At 41.6% G+C, this 25,936-nt stretch overlaps 2 protein-coding genes across 2 annotated transcripts; both read right to left on the minus strand.

Moving 5' to 3' along the window:
• Positions 1–1,270: 1,270 nt before the first annotated feature.
• LOC134631627 (probable polypeptide N-acetylgalactosaminyltransferase 8) lies at positions 1,271–10,957 on the minus strand. Its single transcript, XM_063480156.1, has 11 exons — positions 10,786–10,957; positions 10,204–10,552; positions 9,872–10,038; positions 9,398–9,584; positions 3,794–3,991; positions 3,545–3,659; positions 3,181–3,366; positions 2,819–2,956; positions 2,597–2,689; positions 1,461–1,631; positions 1,271–1,390 (listed from the first exon to the last, which is right to left on the minus strand). Exons 1-11 carry the CDS (start codon positions 10,955–10,957, stop codon positions 1,271–1,273), a joined length of 1,896 nt encoding a protein of 631 aa, XP_063336226.1.
• Positions 10,958–19,496: 8,539 nt separating this feature from the next.
• ndufa9a (NADH:ubiquinone oxidoreductase subunit A9a) lies at positions 19,497–25,795 on the minus strand. Its single transcript, XM_063480157.1, has 11 exons — positions 25,708–25,795; positions 24,308–24,481; positions 24,070–24,167; positions 23,861–23,952; positions 23,612–23,753; positions 23,347–23,449; positions 23,081–23,151; positions 22,636–22,712; positions 20,678–20,773; positions 19,860–19,926; positions 19,497–19,736 (listed from the first exon to the last, which is right to left on the minus strand). The coding sequence occupies exons 1-11, from the start codon at positions 25,760–25,762 to the stop codon at positions 19,566–19,568; spliced, it is 1,146 nt and encodes a 381-aa protein (XP_063336227.1). The 5' UTR covers positions 25,763–25,795; the 3' UTR covers positions 19,497–19,565.
• Between the last annotated feature and the right edge of the window lie 141 nt (positions 25,796–25,936).

Raw genomic sequence — 25,936 nt, forward strand, 5'->3', positions numbered from 1 at the left:
TGTGGTTTCTCACAGAGGATCACAGTGTAATTCTGTCCTCTGCAGCATTTCAGCTTTCTGTGTCCGTTTGAACAGGCTTTAAAACTCAAGCTGTATAATAAAGCATATCTTATCTTAAAGTTCAAACATTTCTGAAAGAAAAAAAAAACCTCACACAACTATTAAATAGTCTTTTACTGACGTAAAGGTGCAGAGGTGATGCCAACAACCGTTATCAGGCTAACAATAAAGGTTTCAAAGTGCACTCAGTAAATTTCATGTGCTTGTAAAACTTACTGAGCCTCCTTTGTTTTACATTAGTTCACTGTGGTTGTAATTGATATTAAAATATTAGCACATTTAGGCTAAATGACAGCCTTGAAGCATTAAATATTACAGATAAGATTATGCTTGTTGTGGTCCATTTCTATTTTTCTCACTTCTTTATCCTCCTGTAACCAACCAACCAAAAGTTGAACATAGTAAAGCAATAAAATGTGTGTGAAAATAAAAATAAAGGTCACATGGTTATTGTGAGTGCCTCAGTGGAGGAAGAACACTTGGAAGCAGGAATTCTCTTCACCCAACGTGCAATTTATTTACAGATGCTGACAACAAGGCAGGTTGGTGGTATGAACCACAAAATAAGAAAGCTGCAAAATGCAAACTTACAACTGTTTAAAAGAACCCAAGGAAAGTCAAAACATGTAAAACCCATGGCTCTTAGTCTACTAGCCAGTACTTTAATCCTACAGTGCCATCTCAAACTCTCCCTCAGGATCATCAACCAGGCTTATAAAGCTTAAACCTCTTCACAGAACAAACCAAGTAAGCAATAATCTGTTAACTGTCATAATAGATGTTTTACAGAAAAGCGTGACAAAGATGTTTCCATATTTCCTATGAATTTTACTTTTATGTGCACCGGGATAGAATATGTGAAGTAAAATGGATTTGTTGTACAGGGTGTGCATGTGTGGTTGCATGAGGTATGGTGTTGTAGGTAAATGCAGTGCAACTCATGTCACCATAGTAAAGACATACTTGGCAACACCCTGCTAAGATTTCACAACTGTGTGATTCTATTTCATATTTTCTGACAGCCTCAAAGTTTGTTCTGCCATTGCAGACAAAAGCAATTTTAATATTTAAGGTATTTCTTCAAAATAACTTTTTATTTAAAACAAAATGCCACATTAAAAATGCTGGAGGCAAAAATAACTGTAATGTTCTCAATAGAGGAACCAGGTGTAATTTATCCACTGCTCAATGGGCAGAGCTCAAACACACTTTAAAAGGGTTTGATTATGTGTTGAATTTGCCATCTTTGACCTGTACATTCCTGAATTAGAAGTTTCTGGTTTATAATTTCCAGACATCTCTTTGTCTGTTTGTTCTTCAGTTCTTTTTCCTGGAAAAGCAAAACAAAGTGTTAAAAATTCTGTCATTTTGTTGTTAAAAACAACTTTACTTTAAACTACCTGAGTGAAGTCCCAGTATATCCCCATTCCTTTCTGCATAGCCTCTTTACAGTTGTACAGGCCAGGCTCAGTTTCTTTTGTGCCAATGTCAGCTAAACATCGGTTGTCATTGTACTTATGTGACTTCATGCCGCCAATGTAGAGCTCACCCGTTCCACGATAATATGTGAACTAAAAAAAAAAAAAGCGAGAGACGAAGGTCAAAATGAGATTAGGATGTTAAAAAGGCTATCAAATTACAACAGGGTTACAGATCACAGCGTATCATCATCAACATCTGCTCAACTGATGTTTTTCTGATGCTTCCGGATCTTTACCAGTGTGTAAAAGATTTTGTGTTTGTGTGTACACAGAATTCCTGTGATTTCAATACACTGTGTCCCAGGACACAATGACATTTATCATAACTGAGGGTATAAGGCCTGAATGTTGTCCCTCAGACACTTGAGGGACACCAGACAAGTTCATATAAATCTCATGTTGGATTACGAATTCATGGTGCACAATCCATGTGAATGTTGTAATAAATATCTTGCACAATTATTGGCAACTTCTGAGCTTATGCACCACTATCACGCTTAGACGCTGTCAAGCCAATTTGACACATCTGATATTTCCTTTGAAGTCCATGGTGAAAATGGAGATGCGCAAATGCTTGTGTTTAGAAAGAGACATCCTGGGTATGATCAAAAAATCTAAAAAATACTAAAAATCTAATAATACCAGCTGCACTGGAAGAGACAAGCTTACAGTTAAAATTGCTCAAATTTAACAGTTTAAAGCATGACCCATGAAATAGTTGCCAATTTTACATTTTTCATTTTTTGAAAATGAAGTTTTTATGAACCGTATGTTGAATATGATATTTACATCTTTATTACATTTGCTACGTAAAAATTCCTTTCTTCACTTTATTGCTTAAAAAATACATTGTGCAATTTATTTAGGTTTTTTGAGGAGGCGGGATGGGAGGGTTCACACTGAAAGAAGTCTCAAAAACTCACAAATATAGATCAAATATGATACAGTAGGCTTAACAGATTAAATTTTTGGTGTTTTTTGTTTTTATTTTAACTTTACAATTGCACTGCCTCATAATCATGATTATTAACATAATTACAAGGCGCTTCACTTACTTGAGCTCCATAGTAGTAGCAATTGTAGGCAACAGGTGTGTGACCTGGTACTGGACCCTGGTCTATGCACATGCCAGCATCAAGGTTCTTCATCTGTCATCAGGAGAACATTATGAATATTACAAATAGATATGGGGAATCATTAAAACACACTGATTCCTACACACCCTGCATGACTACCCTGTACCAAACATACTAAGCAACAGAGAAAAACAAATTTACTCCTCCATATGCGAGGAGGTCGTCCCAGGGATCCAGCATAGGATACACATTATCCAGGTACCATTTGAAAGGTTTACAGTTCAGCCTTTCTCTGAGTTTCTTCCTCTCTGAAATGTCGCCTATGTCAATTCCATGATTCTGCAAAAAGCAAAATAAGGTGATAATTAGCTTATAGTTTCATGTGACTGAGGAAGAATCTAAAGAGAGGTTTTCCTTGAATGTCAATGCGAAAAACGCTTAGAGCACTCAAAGTCTCATGAAGTTGTTAATTAACCAGTGATTTTTTGCATCATGTAAGTAGAAGAATAAAATATCCCTTAAAGAAAGTGTCATTTGCTGTTTGTGTCAGTGCCTCAAAACACCTCAAATGGGATGTTCCAAGCCAAGTAAACGTTGTGCTTGTATTCATCCATCCAGATCTCTGCAACTCTGAGGGCATTTCTCTTCACGGCAGAACTCAGGTCAGGCAAGTAGGGCTTGTGGGCCCTCTCGATGTGGGCGATCTTAGAACATGGAACAATTTCAACACTGCCTCCACATGTCCATACCTACATGAAGAAAGTGTAACTTAAAAATTACAAAATTGCACTTTGCAAGGATAAAAAATGTAACTACAACTATAGTCCACAATACGCAAATTTTCTTAAAAAGTAGATGACAAATATAGAAATTATAGTTACTTTACCATAAAAGAGAACTTTATGACTCTACATGGTCTTTACTCACACGAATTCCCAGCTCAACATTTTCTCCACCATACACTTTCATTCCTTCATCAAGGACTCCAATTTCCCCCAGAAACTTTCTATCAGCAACCAGGATCCCCATGACAGATGGACTCCTAAAGTCAAAGAAGAGAACCATATTTTACAGCTGTATACTGATATAACAATACTTAATAAACAAGTTAGATTGAAAAAAATAAAGTTAATAAGGCTGTTTCATTGGCTAAACGTTGATTTCACTTGAACTTACTTGCCAGGCAGTGAACCGTCATTAAGTTTGTAATACTCGGGTGTAAAACTCTCATACTTGCACCACAGAGCCCAGTCGAAGGCGTGTGCACTGGGATCATATTTAATAACACTGAGATCATCAAAGCTGACTTTGTCAAACACCGGGGAAACCACCACAGTTCTGTCAGCTTTAATCTGTGTCAGCAGAGGTTCAGCCCTGTATGAAGGAGGGGAAAAAAAGAATTGGTTCATACAGTTTCACACAATAAAGTTTCTCAAATGCTGGTGAGATGTCTTGTTCAATACTTTTCAATCACGTCATGATGCTTGATTGTGACTTCTGGATGGCAGCTGGTAAATATTGGTATTAAGTGGAAGTCACAACTAGTATGGAAGCACACAGTCAGCTGCACTTGGTGTCTTTTACAATTGAAATACTACACCCATGTTCACCTTTTAAATTATGCAAAAGCTTGGAACACTCGGTCACTTTGTTGTTCTAGAAATCAGTCTTTGACGTAAACGTACGCATACAGATTAGTATTTAAGGTTTGACTCTCATCATCCACTGGATCCAGTAGCGGTTTTTGATATGAGCGACACGGGCGGTTGCCCGGGGCGACATCACGAGCATCGGCAAAAAAAAAAAAAAATTGCTCGTACTCATGCTGCCCCGACGTCATGCCAGCGCATATTGGGAATGTCGTAGGCATCGATCGGTTTTCTATCGCCCATTTGCTGGGAGTAAGGGCGGCCTCCGTTTGCGAGGTGCGCCTGCTGCTTGCAGCACAGGGAGGAGAGGGCGGGGCGGCGGGGGATTCTGGCTGGAGCAGCATCTAATAACCAACTCGCAAAATAAAACAAAATTAAAACAAACCAACAAACACGAAAACACCAGACATTATGATACAGAATTATAATTTGCACCGATGTTTTTTCGAAATTCTATACGCGAAAAGTGAGCGCGAGAGCCCTCGGTGCGCCTGCTTGCTGCTGAAGTCAAAGTAAACTTTATTGTCATCTCCGCTACATACAGTCCAGTATATAGAGAGACGAGACGACGAGGCTCCAGTTACAGCAGTGCAAGTAAACAAACAATAAATATAAGAAGAGTAAGAAAATAAATATACACTTTAGGACCAGGGGTAAAGGGATCAATAACAATTTAAAATTTATAATTTACAGTTTGATGATTTAAAGTCTCACACACAACCCGTCGAAAGAGGAGGGGGGGCGGCTGCTTTCAAATAGAGCACATTTCATTCATAGTGTTGTAAATCCAAGCCCATTATGTATTCATGATTTGAATCCTGGGTTGTGCGGAATCCCAGAAATAAACCCCAGACAAAGCGAATCTGTGAACTAAGGTGTAGGTCTGTTAGGTTATGTTGTGGTGATCCTCAGGTTGGGGGATGGGTGTTCATACTGGAGTGCAAATTAAAACCAATGGAAGATGGACAAGAAAAGTTCAAAGCCATCAGGTGCTCAGTTTAGAAAAAAGAGAAAAGAAGAGGAGGAGAAACGAGCAAAAAATACAGGTAAGCAGATGTGTCATTGGATAATGGCAGGTCATCCTGAAACGATCAGAATCAGAATCAGAATACTTTATTAATCCCTAAGGAAATTATGTGGGTTACAGTTGCTCCAAGAAGAAATAGTAAAAATAGTAACAGTAACAGCCTAAACTCTAAACAATACATTATGTTACAGATTTTACACATTTAAGAAATAGCACTAACATATACAGATCACTCAATTATAAATATCAAGGATTAACAGAGGTGATTATAAATAAATATCAAGAAAACTGACAAGAATATTACAGAGTAGAAAAGAGCATGTGTTCAGCACAATATTAATTAGTCATTGTCAATTCTTGATTTGTCCTGTTCTCATTGTATGGCGAATTATGATGGCTTTTTGGTAGCCGTTTGCATAGTATGCATACTCTCTCTCTCTTTATGTATGTGTGTGTTTCTCTGGTGAAATTCAGCATGGTTCCAACAAGTTTTATGTTAATGTACAATCCATAATATGTTTTATGTGCGAGTGTGAGTGTGTGTGTGTGTGTGTGGGGGGGGGGGGGGGGGGGGGTGCGCCAGCGGGAGTGTTTGCCCAGGGCGCCAAACAGGCTAGGACCGCCACTGACTGGAGCACAAACTGGGTGTCATCAAAATGTTACAACACAGAGCGAACACCATCCCCACAGACAGAGCAGCCAGGGAAGCAGAAGAACAGCACATCAAGAAGTCCCAGCTGGACTTTTGTCAAAGCTGGGAAGGCTCCTAAAGAAAGCTCCAGCCGATCCAGGAGAGAAGGACAACCGCTGCCTAAGCGAAAACCTGTAGTGATCCCATATGTGTCAGGAGTATCGGAGCAGTTGAGATGCATTTTTTCTAAACACCGGGTCTCTGTGGCTTTTAAACCCCAAAACACGCTGCTCCAAAAATTGGTCCACCCCAAGGATCGGATCCCCTGACACAAACAGAGTAATATAGTGTACGCTGTTAAGTGCCAGGAGGATTGCCAGGATTTATACATCGGGGAAACCAAACAACCTCTGGCGAAGCAGACCCCGCAGTCTATTCACACCTACAGGCCAGTGGACACTCTTTCAAGGATGAGGATGTACACATCCTGAACAGGGAGGAACGCTGGTTTGAGGGCGGAGTCAAGGAGGCCATTTACGTGAAAAGGGAAAGACCATCTCTGAATCGAATTTTATCAGTGATCAATGGCATCTGATCAGTGGCTTTTTATTTATTTTATATTAATGATCAAGGAACCAACACCCCAGCCCCATTGTTCCTTCAGTGGGCTGGTTTCAGTCATTGTGCAAATGTACTGTTTATAAGATTGGAGAAACCTGCAGTCAGCTGAGACTGAAGAAGTCACTTGCATGAGTGACGAAACATTTCTCCCACTCAAAATCCTGCGTCCAGATGAACAGAACTTTTACAGAACTAACTTTTACCATTAATTCTTCCGGGATTACAGTAAGGTAGCTGCACCTCTCACTAGACTCACTTCCCCCAAACTGCCATTATTGATCAATTCTCCAAAGCAGCCTATTTCATTGCTCTCAACAAACTCCTATGTGCCTCCGAAACTGCCAAGATCCTGGTGAATTGTGTTTTTTAAGCTCCATGGTATCCCTGTTGAGATGGTCTCCATCAAGGGGCCTCAATTCATTTCGCAAGTTTGGAAAGACCTTAAGGTTCATACCTAGGAGCCAAGCTGTGTCTGAGGTCTGGATATCACCCCAAAACCAACAGACAAAAGGAAAGGGTGAACCTGGAGCTTAAGGCCACACTATGCTACGTCACCTCCCAGAACCCTGCCTATTGACCACTATAGCTGCCTTTGATAGAATATGCACACAACTCCCTAACCTCCTTGGCTACAGGTCAGTCCTCGTTCGGAGCTTCTCTTGGAGATCACCCACCATTGTTTCCCTCTAAAGAATTAGAACTTCCCATGCCATCTAAACAACAGCAACTAGAGCGCTGCCGGCAGGTCTGGACTCAAACCAGAGAAGCTCTGCTTAGATCAACAGCCAGAATAAGAGGTATGCCGAACATCAGCATCGTGCCCCAGCCCCTGACTACTCACCTGGATAGGAGGTATGACTGGCAGCTAAGGACATTCCTCTGAAGGCCCTCAACCGCAAACTCTCTCCCTGTTATATGTGATCAACTCCATAGTCAGTCCCACAGCTGTGAAACTTAAGCTCCCTTCCACTCTCTGCATTCACCTCACCATATTTGGCAGCTCAAGCCAGTCCAGTCCACTGAACTCACCAGCCCTCCTTCTCTCTAGCCCCAAAAGCTTCCCCTTCTTCTACTACTATTCACAGATCCCCACGGAGCCCACCACTTCTCCTGTTGCGTTTCTTCTCCGCATCACAAGTAAGACAACTTCTTACAGCATGCTCTGCTCTCCGCTAATTCTGCTCTCTTCCTTTTAAGACATCCTGCCCCACATCACTCTGTGCCCCTGTGATTCACAGCATTCCGGCCTTAAATAAACTTATATCTAACTTGGTTCCTCTCATGCATTGCGTCTGCTTCTGGGTCCGTCCTTGCGCATGACGGTTTCTGTTTTTGACTTTCTGCTACAAAATTTGTTTGGTTTTGTTATGGCTGCATAAAAAAAAGAAAGTCGGGCGCAGGTTTAGCTCAGTTGGATGAATGTAGGGGTACGATCCGCTGCCCTTTTTTTTTTGTTTTTTAATTAAAAATTTATTTATTTTTTTACTCAATTTCCATCTGGGATTAATACAGTTTCTCTGATTCTGACTGCTGGAAACCCAAACAAAACACGCAATAAAGGCTCTAATATATGCGCCCTGCTAATGTTGGTGACGTCAGTTACACAATGGACACAGAGCCAGGAGTGCATGGGCAGGAATGCATTTCTTACTTGGAAATGGGATGGGCGAAACTTCAGTATCTTCGATGTACTATATTCCTGTGTGATTTTTATTACTATTAATGAAGGATACTCACCATCGAGCTAACATTGTTAGCTGGCGTTAGCTGAAGATAGTTCATAGACTGCAGACTGTTAGACCATTTCTCAATACTCATGTACACGAGTCCGTACTCGCGTTTTTGCTACTCCGGAATTTACAAGTTCACACGGGAGTTCGGTATCGAGAATGCGGCGCGTGATGACATCACAGCTCCGGAGTTTTTATTGCCATCCCCTCTTAATTTAACTGTGATTAATGTTTGCAATGGAAATGATACATGACATAAAAACATGATGAAGTAGATTTAAAGTAGATTTTATATTAAGATTTAAAAATCTAGTTGGTATGGTGAGTAACCTTCAGTAATAGTAATAAATCACACAGCAACAGAACATTCGTGTAGTTGTAAAAAGCATGACAATATATTAAGTAATCCAAAGTATTCGAAATACTTTACTTTTATTGAGTAAGTTAACGGAATACGTTACAAAATACATTTTGTATTCTGTAATCTGTAGTGGAATACATTTTAAAAGTAACCTTCCCAACACTGTATATGCTATACTACAGCAGTCCCCAACCCCCGGGCCACGGACCGGTACCGGTCCGTGAGTCATTTGGTACTGCGCCGCGAGAGTCGAGACTCGGGTGTGAAATGTATGGTTTTCAGGGTTTTTATCGGTTTTCAGCGTTATTTTGTTATCGTTTTTATCGTTAACTCGGTTTTCCTGGGTCTTTTCACGTGTGTTATGAATAAATCTGAATTTATCCGCGACACCTTAAAGGCCGGTCCGTGAAAATATTGTCGGGCACAAACCGGTTCGTGGCGCAAAAAAGGTTGGGGACCGCTGCTATACTACACTATACTCATTACACTAAGAAAATTTGTCCTGAAACTGCGACACAAACCTCAAATCACCGGTGGCTGTTGGTATTTGGTAAACACATGACTTGTGTCATTTCATATGTAGATGTGTGCTATATTGCAATGTGGTAATATATGATAAACAGGTACTACTGTACCATTCTGCTGAGTGACTGTCTTCTGCTCGTCAAATACATTTCATTGCAATGTTGACCCTGTGCTAACTTGCATATGACAAATAAAACTGAAAACTGAAACATACTTTACTTTTGCCATGTTCCTACCACATCTCATGGACTTCAATGTGTGCGTCCAGGATGGCCACCACGTCAGCAGTAGCAGCCCTCCACCCGGATACTCTGGCGTAAGCGAGACCTCTCTGCTCACTGTGCCTCACTCTCACAATACGGAGATTAGGGTTCTCCTGCTCAAGCAACTTCACATACATGTCAAGGTCACCCTTCAGATTTTCTGAATTGAAAAAGATCGTTATAGTCTTCTCAGCAGAAAGTGTGGGTAAGACAGTGATACCAGTTTTCACAGATATGTATATAAGCCATCCAAACAAGAAAACTAGTCACAAACATGTGACATGATGATCTTCACGCAACTTTTGATGGTTTGTTTGAATTGGCAGATGTGAACAGGAAATGAAAATGAGAGGCGTGCACATAAAACAACATGTTAACAGCCTGTATTGACTTATAATAATCTGCATGCCCTATAATTCAATTTTATTTTCTTTATAACCAACCTACCATTAGAACTATTGTCATCCACCATTATTATCTCCTTCAGCAGGTTTTTAGGAGTGCGGTCGATGATGCTGCGCAGGGCTCTTTGGAGAACAGACAGGGCTTCATCCAGGTAGATGAGCACCACACTGAGACTTGGCAGGTCCTTGGGGTAACTCTTTTTCAGACACCTATTTATTAAAAAGAATTATATGAAATACCACTGTATTTGATCAGAAATTTGAAATATTTTAGCAAGAAATAAACTGGGTGGACTTAATTGTCTGGATTTTTTTTTCTTTGAATGTACAGGAGAGAGAATGAAAGATTGAAATCATATAAAATGAAAGTTGTACCGAGGATCTCTGGTATCTGGAAGAGGTCGATCCAGAGGGAGGCGATCGCTCAGAAAAACATTGTACCCATACTTCTCATACAGGCTCTGAGCCTCTCTTTGGTCATCCTCAGAGAGATCTTCCCCCCATTTCTTGAACAAGTATGACTTAGGGAACAGTTTCTTAGGCTTTTTCATTTGGGTCTCCTCGTTTTGGGGTTGGATATTTGCATCATCCTCCGTCTGCTTCAATGTCTCCTTTTGGACTGCTGACTGTTGGACCTCTGCAGATTTTCTTTGCTCGTCTCTGTGCTCTCCCAGCATTTTTTGCATGACATCCTGTTTTTGCTCAAAACGTCTGAGTGCATTGTCTTCAGTTGAAAATGATAACAAATTGGAGACATCAACAGTTTTAAAATTACAGTATAAAACACATTTATAGAAGATGGACAGAGACCTGTGTTGTAATTTGATTTCATCTGTCATTAACAAACTGCATTACCATATGTATCTTTATTTGGTTTAAAGTCCCATGGTTACCATGCAATAATAATAATAATAATAATAATAATAATGAGGAACATTAACCCCTGACTTAACTCACTGAGATTACTGATCATTTCCTCCAGATCAGACGAGCTCCTCAAATGCCGTGTGTCCATCTCTTTATCAGTCTCCTCTCTATGGTGGTTTCCATTCGTCGGAAAGCCAAAGTACAGCACGACCCCCATAGTGCCCACTAATAACAATAGTCGCTTTGTCAATGTTACCCTCATTCTGATAACACTGACTTCCTAGCCAGATAATAACACGTCAGAGGACACACAAAAACACACACAGTACTGACCTAACTGACACTGTAACTCCTGATGTGAATGTCATAAAATCGTTAGCTGAGCAGAGGCGTCAACATCCCTCCCCTCCCACAGCAGGTGTGCCCGATGTGATTTAAAGCCAGCACCTGCAACAAGCAGTGTCACCGTCATGGGTGGGCCCTGTGCGTCCAGACTGGCACAAAAAATTGACTGTGACCCCTCACATAATTTCTCTGATAAAAAGCAAAACTGAAATGTCTGAACAGCTATGCCTAAAATTAGCTTGAAACTGGTCATAAAAGAGTCATCAATGTAATGGACAAAAAATATATACTGTGTTTTTAAATCTCTTTTCAAAATGTTCAGTTATTTGTTCATGATTATGTCATTCAGCCTGAACTATTTAAACTCCTGGAATCATGCAAATGCTTCACAGGTGGAAAATGTGCAGCCCAGTTATTTGTAGTGAGTGCTGTAGGAATTTAAACATTATTAGTGGTATTTAGAAATAGTTTTGATCTTTATTTTGTTTTAATCTGTGAAAAGTGTTCATAAGATCAAGTTTGAGCACACTTGGATATAACAGATGTTCATGTTAAAGACCACTAAAAACTTGTGACGAGATGGTCGATCCTCCAGCTCTGTCCACTGCACTGCTGAATGATGAGTTCATAGTAAAAGTTTGCTCCCTGGGCGATTTCAAGGCATCTGTTTGTTGCTTTGTTTATGATTGCTTGGCCCTGCCACAGTTTGACAGACGTTATGAGACAACAGTGCACAGCAAGTGTTTCTAAAAACAATATGTCTAGGCCAAGATCTTGTTTGAAGTCCCAGTGCATGTGTAGTTCATTCATCTTTGCCAGTGGACACTCCTGCAGGGTGGGAGAACTTCCAGAGCCTGGATCAACCAGGCAGCGATTACTGTTATAATTGTGAGATATAATCCCCCCAATGATTATTTCACCATCTGTGTTGTAGTAGCAGTGCTGTTAAAAGGAAAAGTAATAATTTCAGATTATATTTGGTTATATTTATTATCCTGTGGTTGTTGAAAGTGGCATCCATGCAGGATGGGGATATTTCCTGGAACAGGTCCTTGTTCCACACAGTGGCTCTTAAGAAGGTCGTTCCGTAACTGGAGTGTCAGACTTGTTTATTTGCTTTTTATTGAATCATATACTCATGTGGTATGTGATTGAGTGATTGAGTTTCTAAAAATATTATATGATTTTATTTCTTCAGGGCAGCCCCTCCATGAACTGCTCCAGGACCACATTTGTCAGAATGTGGGCCTGCCACTCTGATGGCCTGGGCTGCAGCCACCTTGCAGCACCATTGTGCATTCAGAGCTATGCTAACGGCCGGTCCTCCCCTGTCATCTGACTGGCCCAGAACTTCCAGCGATAATATTCCAGGGAGAGGCTCAGGTGATCCAAAATGGCCTGGCAGACATCCCCGAACTCTCCTCGCAAGGCCAGCGGGAGGCCCAGAGCTGCTGTCTGTGCCTTCCCTGACAGCAGCGGCAGCAGCCGCAGTGCCCATTCTGCTGCATGGCACTGGCACCTCCACAGGGGCCTCCAGAAAAACCTGAGGGTCATTGTCCTCCCTCATCTGGTCCATTGCCACCGCCAACAGAGGGCAGGGAGGCGATGTGGCGACCTGACGAGCCACTTCAGCACCTACGTCTGCCACTCTGCCTGGTCCTGCAGCTTGTCCAGTTGATCGCTCTGGGTGTCAAGTACTGTGTATGACAGGCAGGAATGGTGGACCCAAAGTGCGGACTCCAGAAGGCGAAAAATGCACTCACAACAGCTTTGTTACTGAACATGAAAATAACTAAACTGAAAATAGGAATAAACTAAATAGGCAGACATTGGTTTCAAACCTTTTCCACCACAATTAACAGGTTGTGAAAGAACAGTCTTAGCGGTCTCTGAATTTACTAGATGAGGCTCAGAAAAAACAGACTTAGCTAAGATAGGTTTTAAATTTTTTCTACCGTGACGAGCAGTCTGAGGAAAAACAGTTTAAGCAAACAGACTTGGGGATGAGAGAACCTCAATTAACAAAACCTGAATTGATGGTCTTTGAAAAATTATTGTCTTTTACCTGCTCGAGAGGAGCAGAACAACACTGAGACAGGGAAGGCATATAAACAAAACCTAAGATTGGAAATCAGGAGGTACTAAAGGAAGCTTAGGGAGCTAGGAATACAGAAACTAAATAATAGAAACACTAAGTCGCAGAATATAGACAAACAAAATCAAAACCACTGTGTCACCAGACCCAGGTACCGTAACACTGGGCCGCCGCGTGCTCACAGTCCATGGCCGCCATCTCAGCCAGTTTTCTTTATTTATTGACATCAACGTTCGGTCCTCTGCGTCAATAAAAAAGGGCCCGAGACCTCATCAGCACCATCATCTTAATTTAAAACGCCAGAGACCATTTTCTACATTCACACAAGGCCCATTATGCATGTGCGTGGGTAATTCTTCCAAAAATATCCCTTAGAAAGCATTATTAAAATCATTTCTGCTAAAATGTGAGAAATTTGTGACAAATTGCAAAACACCTGGTTATGTCTTCACTAAAACCTCTGTAACTTTGCTCTGTTTCACTTCAGCAGCATCAATTTTTGCACAGATAATGTTCATTTGTTGATTTCTGGCTTTCTGAAATTTATTGTGTACTGCACCATATTTTCAAAGGGGTTACATGCTATAAAAACGGGACGGGCGTGAGGTTCTGGGGGCGCTCCGTCTCTGGGCTGGGGCCCTGGCCGGGCCTCGGGGGCTCGGGTCCTGGTTGGTGTGTTGCTGGGGTTGTGGGCGGGTGGGTGTATGGGGGCCCAGTCCTGGCGCAGGGCGCCGCCAGTGCATCGAGCCACTTGAGGGACTCTTCAACTGGTGGGGGAGGTTGTCACATCTTGCAGGAGCTTTCCTCTCCTCAGGAATTCTCTCTGCAGGAGGGGGAGATATAGGAGAGGTGGAGGAAGATCTCAGCCTGGGCGTCTATTGTCTTGTGTAGTCTGGAAGATGAGTGGATGATGGGGTGGGTGCAGTTTTCTCTGTAGTGGGGTCAGGTGGGCTGTCCCGGGCTCTGTGGGGCCGGGCGGCGCTGCTGCACTGGGCCCTGGTCCGGATGGGCCTGGGCCCCCTTTCCCTGGCGGGTTGCAGAGCATGGGGGTGCCTACTGGGGTCAGCGGGGGAGCTGGCCCAGGGAGGGGTCACTTGCCCCTCCCTTTCTTCCCTCCCCATCTCCAGCTGCCTCCCTCTTCCCGCTCCACCACAATCACCCACACATGCAGGGCCTTGGGGTAGGGGTGTGTCACCAGGGTGCAGAGGAGGCATCCCCCCCTTCTGTTCCCTTCTGGCTGCCTCTGCCTCAATTTTATCTCACAACTTAGACATTCACATTACTCACACTCTCATAACACATACATATAGGATCTTGGGGGTGGGCTCACAACACGGACTCCAAATTACCATCAGGGTGTACACCTCACCCCTGGCGTCGTTGCCCACCTCTCAATTTTAAATACACGTAGACATTGAGGGCTATCAGGAGGGGCTATGTGCTTACCTGCTGCTCTCTGGCAGGTAGCTCCATGCCCTCCTGGGTTTTAATTGCACCTTAGAACACATATACATCAACACTACATATGAGCGGGTAGAGGGAGGTTTGGAGTCTTCTCACACCCCCGGTCTCTGCGGCCTGCTGGAGCGGGGGGCTAGGAGGAGGAGTTGGCCGTCCGACTGGGGTCTGGTGTGTGGGGCCTCCCTGCTGCTGTGGAGTCGGGGCGGTCTGCTTCTCCCCACTGCAGGGAAAAGGGTAACACCACCTGGGTCTGGGTGCAGTTTCCCCCTCCAGGGGCAAGGGTACCTAGACCCGGTTCTTAGAGTACGCTTGGGGAGTGTGATTGTGTGTACAGCGTCTCTTTATGTCTGTCTCCACGTTGGTTGAGTGTGGAGTAATTGCCTATGAGAGCATGAGGGTGGGAATGGATGTTTGTATTTGAGTGTGCCTGTATGTCTGTGTCTATATGTCAGGTTGGGTATCAGACGCCACCTCTCTGGGGACATCTCAGGCCCTCCAAGGTTTGGAGGCCTATCTCCCCCCACCACTTCCCCTGCCGGTGGCAGACGCCCTCAGACATCGATGCGTTGGTGGTTCTTTGTGTCCGGGGGTGGGCGTCCGGGTACACACCGGCTCACTCCTTGGTGGCTGCTTATCGGGGCCTGGAACCTGGGGCTCGCTCGGGCCACTTCGGGGGTGGGGTGCCCTCGGCCTCTCGGCCTGGGGCTCGGTCACTCAGGCACAGCTGGCTGCCGGCGGAGCTCACGGGCACGTCACTGCAACCCCCCCTGGCTTCTGCTCCGCGGCTGCTGAGTGATCCCTCATCTGGGACTCTCCTCAGCTCTTTCTGGGACAGTGGTGCGGCTGCCCCTCTGTTGGTCTTCCTTGGTCTCTTGTGTTCTGGGGGCCTCTGGATGTCTGGAGTTTTGATCTCCTCCATACCTGCTTCATGCCCTGGAGGATGGGACTGTGGCCCCCCACACCCTCTAGCAGATCATTACATTAAGGAACCTTTTAAATACAAGCGCGCTCATGCTCACAGGTGTACACACAGGTGATCACACAAACTACACCCTTTTTGGCTCCTACCTCAAAGCACACTGTGCGCTGTCAATCTTACGTGCTGCACAATAATGTTTAATATTAAGTATGTAGTGTTATATTCCCATATATCATTGTGATGTTGTTTATTCTATTACTCTCATTTTCTTCTGCTTGTTTTCTTTTTTCTTTCTCAACAGGTGATCCAGGTGATTGATATTTGTATTTTTTGTCTGCTTATTTTGTTGGTTTTTGTTTTTTGCCCTTTATCCCCGTCCCTCTTCTCCGCTGTTTTTTTTTTTTTCCCCCTCTTTCTTTCTCCCTTTTCTTTTCCCCTGTCGCGTATCTAGCAAGTAAAAAAAATAAAATAAAATAAACAATAAAAGGTAAATCAAATGGACCATTACGGCAAGGCTGGGATGGTCCATTTGGTAAAGTAAATCCGTTGGGCATCTTTCTTCGCCTTTAGACAATAATTCTGATGGCAAAAGAACCAAATGGGACAGGTTTATAAAAAAAAAAAATTAAAAAAAATAAAAATACAAAAAAAATAGGCGATGAAAAAAATCTTCGTATTTTTCTATGTTCCAGACTCAGTTACTTTGACACAGTAACATCTGCTGTAATATTTACACCTCTGTTGAAGCGTTAGCTTTATTTTGATACCAAGACTGTTTGCACAGAGTTTTAGTTGCAAAGAAATACTAATGACAGAACTTCATTTATCACACTGATGCTCGGCAGGTCTTTGGGATATTTCTGTGCCAGACATCTAACCAGTGTGAGCTGGTATGTATCGTGAGGAAAACTTTTGCACTTCTAAGACAAAGGACTACAACACTGAAAGTTACAGCAACAAAATAAAAAATAAAAAAAAAAACGTAACCATCACGGATCTCATTAATAAAATGTACCTGTTATCTCTTGTATCTGGATACTTCCTTCCAAGTGGCAGCTGGTTACTCAGGAAGCCAGGGTATCCATAAATCTGAAACAGACCTTCGGCTTCCAGCTGCTCTTGTTCTGTCAGGCCATCGCCCCACTTGGTAAACAGGATGGAGTTTGGGTATAACTTTGGCATAACGATCTTCTCTTGAAAAACAGAAGGATGAGAACTGTTATTCATTGTTGGGGCAAAAGAAGAAGAAATTGGCTAAAAGGATTGTTTCGACTTATCAAGTGCTCTTCAAAAACCTGTCATACAGATCAAATCTAGCATGCATCTTTCCCCTTTGGATTCCCCAACCCCACCACAACCCCACAACAACACACACACACACACTGCAACCTTTTGAACAGGCTTTAAAACTCAAGCTGTATATAAAAGCATGTCTTATCTGAAAGATTAAACATTTCTGAAAGAAAAAAAAAACTCTTACAGCTATTAAATAGTCTTTTACTGACGTAAAGGTGCAGAGGTGATGCCAACAGCCATTAACAGGCTAACAATAAAGGTTTCAAAGTGCACTCAGTAAATTTCATGTGCTTGTAAAACTTACTCAGCCTCCTTTGTTTTACATTAGTTCACTGTGGTTGTAATTGATATAAAAATATTAGCACATTTAGGATAAATGACAGCCTTGAAGCATTAAATATTACAGATAAGATTATGCTTGTTGTGGTCTGTTTCTATTTTTCTCACTTCTTTATCCTCCTGTATCGCCTTACCTTCCCCATTAGCTTTATTAATACTTCTTCTAGACCCACCATACATTTTTTACTGTCCTGATTGTGAATCTTCTGAGGGCACGCCATCTTAATAATGGCCGTACTTTGTATGATTAAATGCAACAACCAAAATTTCAACATAGTAAAGCAATAAAATGTGTGTGAAAATAAAAATGAAAATTCAAGTCACATGGTTATTGTAAGAGGGCCTCAGTGGAGAAAGAACACTTGGAAGCCGGACTTCTCTTCACTCAGTTTATTTACAGGCGCAGATAACAAGGCAGCTCAGGTTGGTGGTATGAATGACAAAAGAAGAAAACTATACAAAAGCAAACTTACAGCCAAAGCCAAGCCCGTGGCTCTTAGTCTACTAGCCAGCACTTTAATCCTACAGTGCAATTTTGAACTCTCCCTCAGGAGCATCAACCCAGGCTTATAAAGCTTAAACCTCTTCACAGAACAAACCAAGCAAACATTAGTCTGTTAACTGTCATAATAGATGTTTTTACACAAAAGCAGGACAAAGACATTCTAGTTATCAATTCTGTGGCTTTTGCAAAAAGAATCACAAACATAAAAGTTTGCTTAGAGTGACTAAAAGGTTATTTGAACAGACTGAAAAACTCCCCCTGCTGGTCAAAACCTTTGTCATTTAACTGTTTGTGATGGCCACTCGACTCCCTCACGACAGTGTCAGCACTGAAATGATCAGTGCCAGGAACAGAAATAAAACAGTAATTTGATTTTGTGTGCATCACTCATTCATCTAATGTTTCTGATGAATGTGTAGTTAATGCAACAGGTCTAATGTAAGGTGTCTATTAGTTATCAAGGTAGTTATCTTGTTGATGTCAGACGTCAGGAGAATCGACAGAGTATTTTAAACTGACAGGAAACCCAGAATACAAGGCATGCAGAAGAGCACCTGAAGATGGAACACAGATGGTCTACAGCATCAGAAGACCACGCCAGGTGCCACAATTTGATTGAAAACACTGATGTAATGCCACGCCATACGAAGTGCATCACCACAAATATCTTTAGCAGTGAAGTAAAAATAACAGCATTGTGTATAAAAACTATTTAAGGTAAAGAAAAGCGTCTCAGATTTAAAAATGCTGGCAATCAACACAGCTGATTTAAATGGCTAAATGACCTCCTCAACATGTCATGAAGTTCTCCAGAGGTCTGGTAATGAACTAATCATTTGATTCAGGTGTGTTGACCCAGGGTGAGATCTAAAACCTGCAGGACACCGGCCCTCGAGGCCTGGAGTTCCCAACCCCCGATCTATAGCATCAACACGAAAATCCTGTGTCACCTTTGTCTGAAGTTATCGCATTCAGATTTTCACCCACGCCATGAATTTGAAACTTTGTTCTCGAGTTATCGCATTCACAAACATGCAGGGTGACGACAATACCCGATCTGCCTTTTACACTGCAAGAACTCAAAATCTTACCAAGTATATTTGTCTAATTTCTAGGACCTGGATCTGCAGAATTTTCACTTGCTCCATTGGCAGATTTTTTTCACTTAATACAAGATATTTTTGCTTGAAATAAGTGAAAAATCTGCCAATGGAACAAGTGAAAATTCTCCAGATCCAAGATGCACTGTCTAAAAACAAGTTCCTGGAATATTACTCTGTAGCTGATCGAAGTGTGATATTTCAACTAGAAATTAGACAAATATACTTGGTAAGATTTTGAGTTTTTGGAGTGTACAGCAAGGGATAAAAACTGCATAGAGAGCAGATGAAATGACTTTTCTGCTGTGAGAACGGTTTTATCCATTTCTGTATGTTAGTAGTTCATCTTTTAGTCTTGTGTTAACTTCCCTATTAGAGTTGTAGCTTATGCTTCTTGAAACACTAACACCGTTTTTGTTGCACTGGCTGTTTGTGAGTACTGCTAAAATTATTTATTTATTTTTACACTGGGATTTACTGCAGTAGCACTGCTTTTAGTCCCCCTGCTGTCTGGATTGATAACAAATCTTCTAAGGGGCTAGTACTGTCACTAAAACACTCCACCTTCATCACAGTCATACTTTCTATTATTAAATACAACAACCAAAACATGAGCACGGTAACGCAACGTCTATGAAAATAAAAAAAATGCGTGAATACGCTTGAAAAGCATTGTCATGTCAGACAGGGAATGCTGTGTTTAATGAAAATATTTACCAAGAAAACTAAACTTGAGACACATTAGGGGATAATTCTTTATTTATGTACAGAATAGAGTTAAAGACAAAGCAAGATTTCACATCGGTTGCCTTAATAGTTGACGGTCTTGGCCGGCTTCGTCTCATCCAGTTCTGCTTCCAGGTAACGGAAGCGACGGTGGCGACGCAAAATCTCAATAGCCTTTTGCTCTACACTGGAAGCAGTGATGCCGAGATCCTCCAGACCTGGGAGTCCTGGGTACTTCATGTCTGTTGTGTGAAACTAGAAAATGAGAGCACATTAAAGGATTTTCTTATCGATTATCTTGAAAAAGCACCTTGGTACAATGCTGAGGGGCGAATTCACACCAGCCTTCAGGCTATATCAGATACTTGGCAGTCTTACCCTATCCACTTTGTCTGGGGTTGTCCAGGGCTCAAAAGGATTCATTGCAAACAACTGGGCAGCCAGGCTGGAAAATGAGCAAACCATCATTTATAACATTAGCAAACTACTTTTGATAACTATACTTCAACATAGCATGAAGTGGTTGTTCTGTATTTTTATTGTCCTAAATCTGGATGGCATTACTTTGACCTCCAGTAATATTGTAAGAAATCTTGGAACAATTTTTGGCCATTTGGATTCAACATGCGCATGAAGCATTTATGTGGTACAGCTTTCCTTCATTTCCACAATCATTATATTCACAATCATCAGGTCCTGTCATATGCTAAAGATGATAATATCCAAATATTTTCTCAGACTCTTAGTTTTTAAAAGTTTAATAAAAAGAATTTCTTAGACCTTCCCTTTTTGGTAACGCTCACAGTCGGGATCAGGTGAGCCTTAACCATCCCCTCAGTTATGCTGCTGGGCACTTCCTACGATCCACTGAGCATTTCTCCTTCACAATCTATATGTTTAAATACTAAACCATATATATTGTATTTATTTTTAGTAATTATTAAACTCGGTCCTCCATTGTGTGTCTTCTGTCCTTCCTTTTCTCTTTCACCTCACCCCGAACTGGTTGCAGCAGATGGCTGCCCCTCCCTCAGCCTGGTTCTGCTAGAAAGTTTGTTTTTGCCACTGTTATCAAATGCCATGGGTTTGTCTAATTGTTGTGTTTTCTCCCTTACATGGATAGTCTTTACCTCACAGTACAATCCCCCAGAGGTGACTGTCTGTTTGTGTTTGAACATAATATATGAGGTGCTTACTGAAAAAGTGGGCGAGGCAGAGGGTAGGGCACAAAAGGTCTGTGCGCCACTGCGTAAATGTACTCCACCAGGTCATGAAGGAGGTAACGATTGGGTCTAGACAAAAGAAAACAGTAGAGATAGAAAGAGAGAAAAATGTGTATCATGCACACCCATGGTAACAAAGGCAGGACTCGAACCATTGACAAACATGTTGCAACAGACTTATCGTACAAATGACTTGATTCAATTTGACAAGAACAAAAATAACCTTAGTCATCTTTCTTCAGTGTGCTTTTACAAGTACTGTTTCTAAATAATTTATGAATCAATTACATCATTTCCACGAGAAGCTGTGGTATGCCAACTTGGCAGCTGAGGCGGAGGACAGACTGGAAGATCAAGGTGTGTCTGGTGGAAGTGGGGTGCAGCGGCTTTGTTGCCAATACAACAGGAAAAACTGCTTAGATTGGAGTCAGAGGACAGGTGCAACGGCAGGTTATAACAGAATTAGCTAACACTGCTGAGAGGACCAATCACTGGCTATGGCTGAAGAGGGCTGACATCACTTGGGCAGCTAAGACAGTCGGCTAACAGCGAGACACACATTCAAGATTGATCAACCCGTGGTGGGCCTGCCTCAGCACAGGCTGTCAAAAGGGTAGAAAACCTAAGACTAGAAGTTTTACTGTGATAAACCAGAACCCTCCTGTCTCAGGGGCTGTGCAGTTAACCTGATGGTAGTGTAACCTAACGGCGCTCCATAAATAGAAAGAGGTAAGTATTACTTCTCAGTTGCAGTGAATTGATAGAAGAAAATAAATTGTAGGAAACTAAACAGAAGAAAGTAGAAGAGAAATAACAATTTAACATAAACCAGTGACACACTCCGGGGCCTGATCAATCCTGGCAGGGCCTCCTTGGTTGAGGGAGTCTAGTGATAATGGCCGAAACACCCGATGAATCCAAGGTCCACTACTGTGTCCCAAAATCTTAATATTATAATCTAGATCAGATCTCTAATCCCCAAACGTAACAAAGGAAGATAAAAAAGGAAAAATGGCAGAATAGCTTGTAATAAAGGGCAGAAACACCCTGTGAAGTTGAGACACACAACGATGCGTCCCGCCTGTAAAGCTGCCTTTCCTCATAGCAGCCATCCCTCATAACCTTCTCCATTTGAAGCAATGCATTACCAGGGACTGTAACATCTAATCCTTTTATTGAATTAATGTTTTTTTTAACTGAATTTAACACCACCTAAAACGTATCACATTAAATTATACATCTCCATTATAAATGTGTTTTATTTTTTAGTCCAACATTTAGGAACTTTTAAACCCTCGTGTGTTCTTCTGCTGACGTATTGTTTCTGGCAATTTCACGGTACATTAAAAATAACATTAAAAAACTAAAGAAGACATTGAAGAAACATCCTACAGCTATGTTATGATTGTTGATGTTGTACAATTTGTCCACCAGAGGGCACTCTACAAACCAGAGGGCAGCACGTTTTCGTGAAGTTACAAACAACAACAACCTGATGCCAGCAATCAGGAAGTGTGTAAATGGGTAATCCACAACTTGTTGTGATAATTAAAAACAGGATTATTTATAAACTATTACTTTATTATTATTATTTTATTAAGGCCTAATTAAAAACTACACATAAATATTAGGGCAGTCCACTTATGTTTAGTGTGTATGAAAGAAGAAAAATATTGGCTGACATATTGGATATTAAATATGATCAAATGTTGGTATCAGTCAGGCTTTAACTTTGTTTTTCATAAATCCGTAAAAACAAAATACATTCTCCTATTTAACACTGTTCTGAACTGACCATCTCAGAAGAGATCACTGCGATTGCCAGAACAGCAGCTATAAATTTGAACTTTTAAACATTTCAATATTTGTTGAACTTTTTGGCATAAATACACTGCAACATGCTAACTTTGCCAACAAATTAGCCCACTTACCCAACAAGTGCATATGTCTTTCCATTAGCATCAGGGTCTCTGATAGCACTGATGATGGCCTTAGCCACATCCACTACCTGAAGGGGAAAGACGGTGCGTTTAGTTGATTTTGTTTACAGTTTTTGAAGCATTTAGTCAAAGAGTGGTGTGGTCATCCACAGTGTAACTTCAACTGTTAGATGAAAAATGTCAAAACAGTTTTGCAACCACATGGCCCAGTGATAAATTAGGTATGCAACAATGAATCAAACCAGTGGAGCCACTTAAGCTGCAGTGGCAAGTGTGGCTTTCACAAAATAGCAGACGTGATGGAAACCATTAGCCACACTCCAACAAAATACAAACAATGACTTTGAATTTTTTTGTGTGTTATCTTAAAAAGGAAAATAAACTGATAGATAAAGCAGTTAATAAAATCAAGCACTGCTTAGCTTTTAAATCTTACATGAACAGGCTGCTTCACCGTCTTTTTCCCGAGGGCAATAAGAGGAACGGCATTTCCAAACCAGCGCATATCTGAGGAAGGATTTAAATCACACAGTTACACCAATTATCACTGGGAACATTTTCAAAGATGAGGAACAACAGCTCTGTGTGAAATTAAAGAAAGGAAACACTGTAGCTAACATGCAGGACAAAAGAAACCACAATTATAAAACTGTAATGAGCTTTTGCTGACATTTACACGACACAGAGGTACAGCCTTCTTACTTGCGTAATAGTTGAAGAATCTGTCCTCCCTCCCAAACATCTCAGAGGGCTTCATGATGATGGCATCGGGAAACTCTTCCCTTACTGCAGTCTCTCCCACAGCCTACAGTTAAAGAACGTGACACACAAAGATCTGTTAATAAACATTAATTATGAACTGTAATATAAATGTACCAAAACTCGCTTAAAATTTCAAGAAAACCATTCAAAACATAGTTTGACTTTGACAAAAAGAGGTCCAATCTGTATAGAAGCTGTTCCTGACCTTGTTCCTCAGGTATTTGGATGGGCTGCGGATGTCAGCGTTGAGGTGCGACATGTGGACGAACTTTGTGATGCCGGCTTCTCTGGCTGCCCTGGCAATCTGCTGTGGGATGGTAACATACACATCCTCGAAGCGAAAGTTCCTTCACAGAAAGAGGTGGAAAAACCTTAAATAGCCAACCTCAAAGGGAACTTACTAGCACAAATCAGCTTCATGTGAACACCAGAGCTTTTTTCCAAGCAAATATACCTCGTCTCCCACTCTCTGCCCACCAGATTGATGACAACATCTGAGTGCTCCATAGCCTGTTTAATGGAGTCTTTGTTCCTGGCATCCCACTCCTTTAACACAATAAACAAAGACAAGGTGACTGTCATATCTGCTGATGTTCTGCATTCATGGCCGTATGCACTTTAAAGAGTTTCTTCAAGAGAAATTTGCATCTATAAGCAGCTTACCAAAAAGATGATTTGCCCAAGATCACCCATGGGCCTGAAGTGCATGAGGTCATACTGATCACAGCGATGAGGGATTATAATCTGAGACCCAATCCGACCTGAAAACACCACATGAAAACATTTTAACTTCCCCTAAACAGTGTGTACTCTGAAATCCAGCATTGCCGTATGTATACGTACTAGCTAATGAGCAAATGCACATTAATGTCAGCATTTTTCCCACTTTTTCTCAACTCACCCAGCCTATTGACGACGTATCGTCCCAGGAAACCTGTGGCACCAAACACTGTGGCAGCTATTCCGCTAAAAGAGGAGCGTCCTCCTTTCCCTTTAGGGATGAGAGCATGGTGCAGCTTCCTCTGCTGGACTGTGGTGACAGACGCAGCTGACAACAAAGCAGGGTAGCAGTTGCCTGTTAGGGGGAGTAGAAAGGCAAGTAGCAGTTGGATTTAATCATAAGGTGAGATGCAATCAGTTACACACTTAATTGGAAAAGACCATAAAGCTGAATGATTGGCACTTCAAAACTGTAGTAAAGCTTACAATTTAGCCTCATTCATCTGGCAACCGAAAGCCACAATAGAGTGTGCATGGTATTACATATTAGAGGAATGCATTTTACTAAAGTTAAGTTAGTTTAATTTAAACAACACATTTCACAACATTTAACCCAAAGTCCTTTACAAGCACTGTTAAACTTTTCCATAGCAAATCCTGATCACCTTTAGTTTTTAGGCAAGAAGGGGTATTGAGAGAAATGTATATGTTATAATTATAATGTTGTTATAATAATGACTTCATTGAATTGGAGGCAAATTATGAAATTAAAAGAGCTGTAAATTACTGTGAAGCTAACTCATAGACGGCTTTAAAAGTAAATAACATTTTGAAATATTTATTAAAAACGTCACAGGCAGCCAAAGCAGGGGAGCTAAAACAGAAGTGACGTGCTGTCTTTTCTTTGTACCGGTTAAGAGCCGAGCAGCTGCATTTTGAACCAATGTCAAACCAGAGAGTGGAAATGGGAAATCCTATATACGGGGAGGCTGCAGATGACAGAGCGACAAAACTGTCCTTAATTTCACACTGGTTCTCAGTTTGTAAATGAATGAAACTAAAAATGTCAGCTAATGTGAACTACAGGGCAGACTTGGGACTAAAGCTAGTTCAGTGTTTCTGAACAGAATTATATAATTATACCATCCCTACTTCAGCAGTTACTCTAAAGACAGGATCCAGTCTGTTAAGCAACAAAAATGTTGTTTTATTTTGCAGTAAAACAAAAAGAGAAACGATGCTAGCAGTCTGCGAAACATACGTTACAGCTGCACAGAGGAACCAGCTCGACCCAACATCATACTTCACGTCCTTGATATATTAATCCACAATGTGACGCAGTCACCAGATTCAGCAGTAGCTCATGGTAAAATACTTAATTTTACTTTTCTTGTTTCCTACTAGCTACCTAGAGCTCTTGCTAGCGGGTGATTGGCCGAGCCCGTTAGCAAGGTCACCCGAGCCGAGTGTCCCGTCTCCGTGTGATCTTGTTTTGGAATCGCACAAATGTAGGGATTGGCTATATGAATCTGTAAGACATACATCTACACATGCTCTGGCTACAATTGTAACGGTACTCACTTGAAATCTTTGAAAGGACACTCGCAGGACGGCTAACCAGCACTACGGTCGCCATCTTCCCAACTACGGCAAACCCTGTCGGCCAAAATACGAGCGCTACCGCGCGAAGAAGGCGTAAATACGACCATAATATACTGTATAAATATATATATATTTACAGTATATTGTATAAAGAACCTTTGTTTTCTGGGCAGTTGTTTTACGTCTTAATTTTAGCTTTTCCAGGCTT

Source organism: Pelmatolapia mariae, linkage group LG7 (genome assembly GCF_036321145.2).
Source record: "Pelmatolapia mariae isolate MD_Pm_ZW linkage group LG7, Pm_UMD_F_2, whole genome shotgun sequence".
NCBI classification, from domain to species: domain Eukaryota; kingdom Metazoa; phylum Chordata; class Actinopteri; order Cichliformes; family Cichlidae; genus Pelmatolapia; species Pelmatolapia mariae.

Excerpts from the sequence above, each read along its gene's own strand:
- LOC134631627 (XM_063480156.1), bottom strand. The coding sequence starts at position 10,957 with ATGAGGGTAACATTGACAAAGCGACTATTGTTATTAGTGGGCACTATG. Across the intron at positions 3,660-3,793 it reads GACGGTTCACTGCCTGGCAA|GAGTCCATCTGTCATGGGGA; the intron begins GTAAGTTCAAGT and ends CTTTGACTTTAG. Across the intron at positions 2,957-3,180 it reads CTTGGAACATCCCATTTGAG|AATCATGGAATTGACATAGG; the intron begins GTGTTTTGAGGC and ends TGCTTTTTGCAG.
- ndufa9a (XM_063480157.1), bottom strand. The coding sequence starts at position 25,762 with ATGGCGACCGTAGTGCTGGTTAGCCGTCCTGCGAGTGTCCTTTCAAAG. Across the intron at positions 23,953-24,069 it reads TTGGGCAAATCATCTTTTTG|GAGTGGGATGCCAGGAACAA; the intron begins GTAAGCTGCTTA and ends ATTGTGTTAAAG. Across the intron at positions 22,713-23,080 it reads CGGTGAAGCAGCCTGTTCAT|GTAGTGGATGTGGCTAAGGC; the intron begins GTAAGATTTAAA and ends TTTCCCCTTCAG.